Raw genomic sequence first — 11,753 nt, 5'->3', positions numbered from 1 at the left:
GTAGCATGGGCTTATGGAAAAATATCACAGAGTTTATGGAGTTAATGATTAAACAAGACCTAAATCAGGGCCCTATCCTACATTACTGTAGTCATACTGAATAGTGACTGTATACAATGAGAAACTGTTTACATCCTATGAATACTATTAACGATATAATTTTTGTAATAAATGGCAAGAATACAAATAGCTAATGTCAGTAAAATGCAGTAGTGTTCAGGCTCTTAATTCAAAATCAATGGACAGAAAAGGTAAGAGATTTAGGCAATTTTAGTGGAAATAAGGAAAGGTCACTGGATTTATTACTCTATATAACAAACACCTGCCACAGGCAAAAAATAAAAAATAAATAAAATGGCAATTAAGTTGATTGCAGTACTTTAATGTTTTAAAGAAAACTTATTAAAAATACAGATTTTAAAAATCTTACATTCTTGACAGATATAGCATCACCTGCCTTTCTAAAAATAGTATGGGTAAACACAATTGCAGAAAGTTAATCAGTGGTACAATATTATGGATTTAAGATCCTGACACACTCCTACTATCTGCTGCTTTGAAGTCAGATTATGGCCTGGAATTTGCGTCAGGCTGGGTACAAAGTGGCATATTGGGACCCAGGCCAGTATCAGCAAACTGGGGCTATTTTGGCAGAACTTCTCCAGCCAAGAAAGGATAAATAACTAAGAAAAATAACCATCCAATTATATGAGATACCAAGAAAGGAAAGGAAATCAGTTTTGTAAAAAACACTTTTCTCTCTTTTTATAAGCTTCTTTATTTACTCCGGATAGTTAACATAACAGTGTTCAATAGTGAAGTAAGTGGATTTTACACTCACTATTACTGTATGGGTAGAAAGAGCCACATGCATTTTTGTTTTTGTAAGTCATCTCTGATCACTGCAATATGGCACATGAGAACAGAGATTCAGAGGCACAAAGTTAATATATACATTTAACATTGTCAAGGATTCAAAAGATAAATGCAATCATATAGCAAAAAAATCAGATTGACATTTTGACCTTTCCCAAGGATGTGAAGAATCTTTTCGCATGTCAGAAATCTCTATAGCAAAGATTCCTATGAGAGAGAAGAAAATTCGTGCAGATTAACATTTTTAATTCCACAATTTCACCATGTATAAAATTAAATTCTAACATTACTTTGGCAATACTTACGATTTTTCCCCCAGCTTCTGTGAAAAAAAAGATACAATGTATTTTTTTGCTCAGTGTTTACAAACTGTGATACATCCATATCTTGGAATCATATTCAATATTAAAAAGGAATCAACTATTATTAGATACAACTTGAATGGATCTCATGGACATTGTGTTAAATGAAAAAAAAGTCAATCTCAAAAAGTCACATAATGTTTGTGATTCTATTTATATAACATTCTCAAAATGACAGAATTATAAAGGTGGAGCAGAAATTAATATTTACTTGGGGGAGGGTGTGTGTGTGCTTTGACTAACTATAAAGTGGTATCATGAGAGAGTGAGTTCCTTGGTGCTGATGGAACAATTAGGTGTCTTGATTGTGGTGGTGAAATATGGGTGGTGTGTAAAAAAACTATAAATGAAAACATGGAAAAACAAGTGAAAACTGAATATGAGTTAAAATTAACTGTATTTTACCAATGTTAATTTCCTGGTTTGTAAGATGTTACTTTGTAAGCTGGGGGAAGGATATGGGGAACTCCCCTTTTAACTATTTTTATAACTCCAGATAAGGCTATAGTTCTTTCCAAGTAAACGGGAAAGAAAACTTGTAGATCCGTACAGTGGAACACTTTTCAGTGGGTAAAAGGAATATTCAACAAGATCTGATGCATATAACAATCTGGAAAAATCTGAAATATACTGTTGAGTGAAATTTAGCCACTAGAGGCTACATATGATGATTCCAATTCTATGACATCCTAGAAAAGGCAAAACTATAGGGACAAGAAACAGACCAGGTACACTCTTAAAGGGCCAACACACAAAATCTTGTTCACAGCTACTCACCCTGAGTACCGATAGAAGGAGGGCAAAGCAGACTAGAGGCCCAGGAGGACAGATTGGGGTTTATGGCTCTGGGGAGAGAGCTGAAGGGACAGCCATCAGGCTCTCTGTGCTGAATCCCTCTTTCACACTATAGACACCATCTTTCCTCAGAGGAGGACTTCTCTCCTTATGGCATCAGCCTGGGGGAATACAATAGCCCCATCCTCTGGGTTCCCTGCTGAGGAGTCATCTTTCTGGGCCAGGGTGCAGATGTATGAGCTGACTCAGGGACTGAGTTTTGTGGCTTTGTGGCTGGTCCATACCCCCCACTTTCCCATGAAACTGACCAGTGCCTCCTCTCACAATAGATACATTAGCCCCACTCTCTAGGCTCCAGGTGATCCCACCCCCATGACTCCAGGCAGTCCCGCCCTGCCGAGGAGGTCTGGGCAAGATCTAGGACAGACTGTGTTGTGTTGTACTAGGACATGGTCATTTTTTCCCCTTGCATTCCAAACTGGTGCAGAGCCCTTCCTTTAACGACCAAATCTTGGTCTGTTTGGGCCTGATAAAATCTGCTATCCTCATCCTGATGACTCCTTGAGACACCACCCCACCACAAAGGTCTATGGGCACCTGGCAGGGAGTAGCTAGATTTGGTATAACCTGGGACATTTGCTGAGCAGCCTCAGACTCAGCACTGGCATGAGTTTCAACCTATATCAATGTGGTGAACACCACTCACCTCTACCTAGAGGCTCTTTTAGTGATTGAACCTAACAGGCAGCTGGCAGGTGAAGGCCGGCAGAGTTAGCCACAAACTGTGGATTACTTTGTAGCTCTAAAAAGGTTGCCCAGTGTAGGTCACAGGCAGTATCTGACATTGACCAGGGTACCTCCCAAAAGGCACCAGAATAGACACACTCAGTGGCCAAATTCAGACAACATCAGAGCAGGATCCAATTAGCTTAACAAAGGCAGATCTCAGGAGGCATCAGATCCTGCTGAGGCATATTCTGGTTCACGTGGTCAGCACCTGCACAGTAGCTTGTACACTGTGGTCAAGATCAATACACATAGTCAGCAAGCTTGAGGATCAAACACACACACAAACAGGCCCATAGCAAACTCAACACTCAATTATGACAAAAGAGCTCACATAACATACACAAGAGATATTACTGGAGTACCCAGCTCAGGTGATCAAGGAGACTGTGCCACTAAGTTCCACAGGACACCATCCTACCAAGATTGGGAGACATAGCAAATCTACCTAATACACAGAAACAAATATAAAGAGGCAGACAAAATGGGGATATAAAAAGACAAACCTAAATGAAAGAACAAGAGAAATGTCCAGAAAAAGAGTTAAATGAAATGGAAACAAGCATTGTACCAGATGAAGAGTTCAAAAAAATTGTTATAAGGATATTCATGGAACTTAGTGATAACTTAACAAAGAAATAGCAAGCATTAAAACAACAACAACAAAATGTAGAAACCATAAAAAAGAACCAGTTGCAAATGAACAATTTGATATCTGAAATGAAAAATACACTGGAAAGAATAAACAATAGATTGGATAAAGCTGAAAAGCAAATTAGCAATTTAGAAGTCAAGCTAGCAGAACATATACAAGTAAAGGAGCAAAAACATTTTTTGATATAAGGACAGTTTAAGAAATCTTTGGAACAACATGCAGCTTATCAACATCTGCAATATAAGGAGAAGAGTGAAAGCAGTTTCAAAAACCTATTTGAAGAAATAGTGGCTGAAAATGTCCCTAAGCTGATGAACAAAAAATATACAAGTCCAAGAAGCATAGAAAGTCCCACACAAGGTGAACCCAGAGAGGCCCACACCAAGACACATAATAATTAAAATAGCAAAGGTTAAAGACAAAGAGATAATCTGAAAATCATCAAGAGAAAGATAGTTAGTTTTCTACAAGAGAGCTCCCATAAGACTGTCAGCTCATTTCTCAACAGAAAAATTTTAGGCCACAAAGGATTGGCACGAAATACTCACTGTAATGAAAAGCAAGGACCTACACCCAAGACTACTTTACCCAACAAGGCTGTCATTTAAAATTGATGTAGAAATAACAAGCTTCCCAGACAAGAAAAAGCTAAAGTAGTTAACTACCACTAAACCAGTATTATAATAAACTAGAGGCCCGGTGCATGAAATTCGTGCACGGGGGTGTGTGTCCCTCAGCCCAGCCTGCACCCTCTCCAATCTGGGACCCCTCAAGGGATGTCCGACTGCCCGTTTAGGCCTGATCCAAGTAGGATCGGGTTGGATCGGGCCTAAACGGGCAGTCGGACATCCCTCTCACAATCCAGGATTGCTGGCTCCCGATTGCCCCTAACCACTTCTGCCTGCCAGCCTGATCACCCCCTAACCACTCCCCTGCCAGCTTGATTGATGCCTAACAGCTCCCCTGCTAGCCTGTTTGCTCCTAACTGCCCACCCTGCAGGCCTGGTCACACCTAACTGCCCTCCCCTGAAGGCCTTGTCACCCCTAACTGCCCTTCCCTGCAGGCCCAGTTGCCCCCAACTGCCCTCCCTTGCAGACCTAGTCCCTCCCAACTGCCCTCCTCTGCTGGCCATCTTGTGGTGGCCATCTTGTGTCCACATGGGGGCAGTCATCTTTGACCACATGGGGGCAGCCATTTTGTGTGTTGGAGTGATGGTCAATTTGCATATTATCCTTTTATTAGATAGGATTAGATAGGATAGAGGCCTGGTGCACGGGTGGGGGTCAGCTGGTTTTCCCTGAAGGGTGTCCCGGATCAGGGTGGGGGTTCACTTGAGGCATGGGGTAGCCTGGACAAGGGGCCTGTGGTGGTTTGCAGGCTGGCCATGCCCCCCGGTGACCCAAGCAGAGGCCCTGGTATCTGGGATTTATTTATCTTCTATAATTGAAACTTTGTAGCCGTGAGTGCAGGCCTGGGCCAGCCAGGGTGTGCGGGAAACTTGGCTTCCTCCATTGCTGGGGAAACCCAGCCTCCTGATTGCTCCATGGCTGCAGCCATCTTGGTTGGGTTAATTTGCATACTCACTCCTGATTGGCTGGTGGGCGTGGCTTGTGGGTGTAGCAGAGGTACAGTCAATTTGCATATTATTCTTTTATTAGATAGGACTAGAGGCCCAATGCACGAAATTCGTACACTCGGGGGTGGGGCTCCCTGAGCCTGGCCTGCACCCTCTCACAGTCTGGGAGCCCTTGGGTGATGTCCGCCTGATGGCTTAGGCCTGCTTCCTCGCAGGCCTAAGCTGTCAGTTGGACATCCTTAGTGTTGCCACGGAGACAGCAGAGGCTCCCGCCATCACCACTGTGCTCGCCAGCTGTGAGCCCGGGCTCTGGTGCACTGACCACCAGTGGGCAGCTCCTGCATTGAGCGTCTGCCCTCTGGTGGTCAGTGCATGTCATAACAACCGGCCGTTCGGTTGATTTGCATATTAGCCTTTTATTATATAGGATGTTAAAGCGTCTTCATGAAGAAGAAGCAGAAGGAGCAGAAGAAGGAGGAGAAGAGGTATATAATAATAAAGAATAAAATAACAATAAATTTGTACCTTACAATAATCACTTCAAATGAAAATGGTTTAAATGCTTCAATAAAAAGACATTGGGTGGTTGAAGAGATACAAAAACAAGATCCATATATATATGTTTTCTACAAGATACCTCAGAATGAAAGATACACAGAAAGCAAAAGTAAAGGAATGAAAAAAGATTTGTCATGCAAATAAAAAAGGGGAAAAAGTTGGAGTAGTTATACTTATATCTGACAAAATAGATTTTAAAACAAAGGCTATAATAAGAGACAGAGAAGGACAATATAATGGTAAAGGGATCAATCCGACAAGAGGATATAACCCTGCAAACATTTATGAACCCAACATGGAAGCACCTAAATATATAAAGCGAATCTTGAGGGACATAAAGGGAGAGATCAACAATAATATGGTCATAGTAGGGGATTTTAATACCCTAATTACATCAGGATATACATCTTACAGACAGAAAATCAACATGGAAACCGTGACCTTCCATGACATAATAGATGGGATACATTTAATTGATATCATCAGAGCATTTCACCATAAAGCAGCAGCATATACATTCTTATCAAGGGCACATGGAACATTTTCTAGGACAGACCAAACAAGTCTCAAAACAAGTCTCAATAAATTTACGAAGATTAAAATCATATCAAGAATCTTCTCTATAGTTATGAAGCTAGAAATCAATCACACACACACACACACACACACACACAAAAAAAAAAACCCAAACCTAAAAAGCACACAAAGACACAGTTACTAAATAACATGCTTCTAAATAATGAATGGGTTAAAATGAGATCAAGGACGACTTCTTAAGATACCGTGAAATAAAAGAAAATGAAAATCAACAACCCAAAATCTAAGGGACATAGCAAAAGCAGTCTTAAGAGGAAATTGCACAACATTACATGCCTATCTCAAGAAATCAGAAACATCTCAAATAATCTAACTTAACACTTAAAAGATCTTGAAAAAAACCAACAAACGAAGCGTATAGTGAGTAAAAAGAAAGAAATAAAGATTAAAATAGAAATTTTAAAAGTAGAGTCATAAAAAGGAACCCAAAATATCAATGAAACCAAGAACTGCTTCTTTGAAATGATAAGCAATATTGATGAATCTTTAACCAGATTCATCAAGAAAAAAAAGAGAGAGTACCCAACTAAATAAATTCAGAAATGAAAGAGGAGAAGAAACAACTGACAGCAAAGAAATACAAAAAAACATGTAAGAAAACATAAACAACTATATGCCAACAAATTGGAAAATCTGGATGAAGTGGATCTATTCCTAAAAACATACAATCTTCAAAAACTGAATCAGGAAGAATCAGAAAATCTGAATAGACTGGTTACTCCTGATGCCACTGAAGCAGTAATAAATAATAATAATAATAAAAATAAACTCCCATCAAACAGAAAGTCTGAACAGGAGGGCTTCATAGGTGAATTTTACAAAACATTCAAAAAAAAATTAATACCTATACCTCATAAACTATTCTAAGAAATTCAAGAAAGAGAATACTTATCAGCTCATTTTACGAGGCCAGCATTATCCTAATTCCAAAACCAGATAAAGACATTACAAAAGAAAAAAATTAGAGGCCAATATTCCTGGTGAACATAAATGCTAAAATCCTCAACAAAATAGCAAATCAGATCCAGTAATACATTAAAAATATCATACACCATAGTCCAGTGAGATTTATTCCAGGGATACAAGGTTGGTACTATATCCACATCAATAAGCGTGATACACAACATTTAAAAAAAAGGATAAAAATCACATGATCATACCAATACATGCAGAAAAAGCATTTGATAAAATCTAGTACCTATTTACGATAAAACCTCTTAGCAAAGTGGGAATAGAGGGATCATACCTCAACATAATAAAGGCCACATATGATAATCCCACAGCCAGCATTATATAATAAGCAAAAACTAAAAGCATTTCCCTAAAGGAACAAGATAGAGATGTCTGATTTCACCACTCTCATTCAACATTGTATTGGAAGTCCTAGCAACAGCAATCAGACAAGAAAAATAAATAAAAGGCATTCAAATTGTAAATTAAAACGACCACTCTTTATTGGTGATCTAATACAGTACATAGAGAACCCTTAAGATTCCACCAAAACACTACTAGAACTGATAAACGAATTCAGTAAAATAGCAGGATACAAAATAAATACCCAGAAATTAATTGCATTTTAAACACCAATAATGAACTACCAGAAAGGGAAACTAAAAAAAATTCCATTTACTATTTCATCAAAAAATACGTTTGTACTAGTAAATTTAACCAAGGATGTAAAAGACATGACAATGGAAAATTAAAAGCAATTGAAGAAAGAAACTGAAGAAGATACAAATAAGTGGAAGCATATACCATGTTCATGGATAGTAAAAATTAATGTCATTAAAATGTCTATACTACCCAAAGCAAACTATGCAATTCCTACCAAGATGCTAATGGCATATTTCACAAATCTAGAACAAATATTCCAAAAATGAACATGAAACTGCAAAAGATCCCACATAGCATCATAAATCTTGAGAAAGAGAACAAAGTTGAAGGAATAATGCTACCCGATATTTAACTATACTACAAGGCCATGGTACTAGAAACAACATGGTCCTGGCATAAAAGCAGAATAGAAAACCTAAAATAAAGCCATGCCTTTATGGTCAATTAATATTTGACCAAAGAGGCAAGAACATACAATGGAGTAGAGACAGTCTATTCAATAGTGTTCGAAAATTAAACAGATATATGCAATAAAAACGAAACTAGACCACCTTCTTACACCATGCACAAGAATGAACTCAAAATGGAATAAAGACTTAAGTGTAAGACTCAAAACCATAAAAATCCTAGGAGAAAACAGGCAGTAAAATCTGAAATATTTCTCATAGCAATGTGTGTTTTTTTTTTGTTTGTTTGTTTGTTTTGGGTTTTTTTTGACATATCTCCTCGAGTAAGGGAAACAAAAGAAAAAATAAAATGGGACTACATCAAACTAAAAAGCTTTTACACAGCAAAGGAAACAACAAAGTGAAAAGCCAACCCACTGAATGGGAGAATATATTCACCAATGATACTGCTGATAAGGGATTAATATCCAAAATTTATAAGGAACTCAGACAAGTCAACCCATTAAAAAAAAACAATCCAATTTAAAAATGGACCAAACATCTCAATAGAAACTTCTTTGGAGGACATACAGATGGCGAATAGACATAAAAAGATGCTCTATGTCACTAATCATCAGAGAAATGAAAATTAAAACCACAATGAAATATCACCTCACACCTTCATAATGGCTCTCATCAATCTATACTAATAAAAAGGTAATATGCTAATTAGACCGGATAGACCAGACATTTTCTGGACGTCCTTCTGGACAAAGCCACAGTGGCTGTGAGGGCCGAGGAGGGTTGGCAGATGCGGTGGCCGGCAGTGGCAGCAGCAGTGGGGTGATGGGGGCAGCGCCTTCCCCTGATTGGCCTGGTTATCTCCCGCAGAGGGAGGCCAGGGGCAGCAGCAGCAACAGTGTGATGGGGGTGGCGCCTTTCCCTGATCAGCCCAGTCGCCTCCTGCAGAGGGAGGCCTAAGGTGGGGAGCGGGCCTAAGCCATCAGTAGGACATCCCCTGAGGGCTCCCAGACTCTGAGAGGGGGCAGGCTGGCTGAGGACCCCCCCCCCCCAGTGCATGAATTTTTGTGCACCAGGCCTCTAGTAAATCAATAAACAAATGGGACTACATCAAATTAAAAAGTTTCTGCACAGCAAAGAAACCATCAACAAAATGAAAGGGAGCCACTGTATGGGAGAACATATCTATACTAATAAAAGGGTAATATGCTAATTAGACAGGGAGACTAGACACCTTCCAGATGTCCCACTTCCTTCCGGACAAAGTCATGGTGGTGGGGGGCAAGGCAGAGGTGGTTAGGGGTGATCAGGCCAACAGAGGAGGGCAACTGGGGGCCATGAGGTAGGCAGGGGAGGGCAGTTGGGGGCCATGAGGCTGGCCAGGGAGGGAAGTTGGGGGCCATGAGGCCGGCAGGGGAGTGCAGTTGGGGGCCACGAGGCCGGCCGGGGAGAGCAGTTTGGGGCCATGAGGCTGGCTGGGGAGGGCAGTTCCAAGAGGCTGGCCAGGGAGGGGAGTTGGGGGCCATCAGGCCAGCAGGGGAGCGGTTAGGTGGTGATCAAGCTGGTAGGCTGGCAAGTGGTTAGGAGCTAGCGGTCCCGGATTTTGAGAGGGATGTCCGACTGCCTAAACCAGATGGGGCCTAAACCAGCAGTCAGACATCCCCTGAGGGGTCCTGAATTGGAGAGGGTGCAGGCCCAGCTGAGTGACCTCTCTCCCCTGTGCATGAATTTCATGCACTGGGCCTCTAGTTTGCCAATAATACATCTCATAAGGGCTTAAATTCCAAAATACATAAAAAACTTATATAACTCAATACCAGGAAGACAACAACCCAATTAAAAAATGGGAAACAGCCTGGCTGGTGTGGCTCAGAATTGAGCGTCAACCTATGAAACAGAAGGTCACAGTTCAATTCCCAGTTAGGGCACATTTCTGGATTGTGAGTTCAACCACTTATGGGGGGTGTGCAGGAGGCAGCTGATCAGTGATTTTTCTGTAATCATCGATGTTTCTATCTCCCTCTCCTTCTCCCTTCCTCTCTAAAATCAATTTTTAAAAAATTTTAATGGGCAAAGGGAGGATTCCTACATGGTGGCGGGCAGGACTGGAGTGGGGTAGAGAGTGTGAGTGAGTGAGTGAGTGAGTGAGTGAGAGGGTCAGTGTGTGGATGTGCATAGGTGTGTGTGTGTGTGTGTGTGTGTGTGTGTGTGTGTGTGTGTGTGTGACAATCCAATTGTGCAGGAGTCTCAGGGTGGGCTCTCCTGGCCAAAGAGCCATTGCTACTGCCACAGGCACTCCCCTAGTGTGGCTTTGGCTTGGAAATCATGCCATCTTGAAGAGTTTACAAGGTCCTCCTTGTGAGGAGGCTGTGGGGAGCAGCAGCAACTAGATGCTCAGCCTTGCCACCACCCAGACTAGTTGTGGTCCAGGCCTGAACCCACAGGCACCCTGCCGGGGCCATGCATGCACCCCAAGGACACAACCCAGACACCATGTGCGCCTGCTGCAGACACTTCCCAGACCATGCAGCTAAGTGAACACTAGTGGGACCTCAAGCTCCTGCAGCTGACACCTGTGGGACAGTACCATGGGGGAAGGTAGTGCAGCTCAGAACAGGGAGAATCAAGGCAAGAGACTTAAGACAGATCCAGCCTCTGGGCTAAGGAGTCCCTGCCCACTGGACTAGTAGGGGCTTCGACCTCTTGAACCTGAATCAGGTTGCCCAGGGCCAGAAAGGGGCAGTGACTCACATTGACCTGTACCCAGAGAAGCTCCCAGGAGGCCCAGGATAGACACACTAACATCATCAGAGCAAAATCTAGGGAGCTCCACAAATAGGAGATCCAAAGGTTTTTGAGTGTGTAAGTGTGTGTGTGGTTTTGTTTTTTGGTGTGTATGGGTTGATTTTTTTGTTTTTGTTGTTTGTCCATTTTTTTCTTGCATAAATCTAATGTTTCTCTTTCCTTTGATTCTATTCTACTTTAGTCTATTCTTATTGTTAATATTATTTTTCTTATTTTATTTTTCTCTTTTTTTCTCATTTTTCCCATTTTATTTTTCCTACCTATAGCTTAATATACCCATTATTACTATGTTTTAAATTCATTATTATTATTTCATTTATTTTCTGTTTTCTTTAATTTTTTTCCATCTATAATAGTTCTTTTAGCTTCCTCCTTGTTTCCATGTAGCCATATTTTCATCTTCTTCTTTCTCCCTTTTTCTTTATATCCTCTCTAAGTCTTTGGTCATGTGTTTTTAGTATTCTTTTTATTTTTTCTTTGCTTTCTCTTCTTTTTCCTTTTTAGTCTTTCCTGTTGTTGCATTGAGTAGCTTGATTTTCATGGTATTTTTGGTTTGGTCCAATTGTATCTTATTTTGTTCTGTTAGCATCTGTACAAGAGCTGGCACGTCGATGTTAGGGTTGAACCTCACTGGCAGCAAGTCAGAGGGGAGATCCCTCCCACAAACAGGACATCAACAATCAAGACCCAATTACAACAGGAGAGCCCAAATAATGCACAC

General features: G+C 40.9%; 1 protein-coding gene across 6 annotated transcripts in view; it reads right to left on the bottom strand.

The window, feature by feature from the left end:
- Positions 1 to 363: 363 nt before the first annotated feature.
- LOC308255571 (testis-specific gene 10 protein) overlaps positions 364 to 11,753 on the bottom strand; it is a gene marked incomplete at its 3' end in the record, with an annotated part of 124,655 nt that continues 113,265 nt past the window's right edge. For 3 of the 6 annotated variants that reach the window (XM_080683187.1, XM_080683188.1, XM_080683190.1), the window contains one exon: positions 370 to 1,083. In XM_080683187.1, coding sequence (XP_080539313.1) covers positions 1,059 to 1,083 — 25 coding nt within the window. Of the gene's footprint in view, positions 1,084 to 11,753 lie in introns of all 6 variants that reach the window. The other 3 variants (XM_080683186.1, XM_080683191.1, XM_080683192.1) reach the window with 2 other exon arrangements.

The sequence above is a fragment of the Plecotus auritus genome (genome assembly GCF_963455305.1).
Source record: "Plecotus auritus genome assembly, chromosome: 8".
Lineage (NCBI taxonomy): Eukaryota > Metazoa > Chordata > Mammalia > Chiroptera > Vespertilionidae > Plecotus > Plecotus auritus.
The sequence above is the reverse complement of the archived record's forward strand: the minus strand, read 5'-3'. Positions and strand labels throughout refer to the sequence as shown.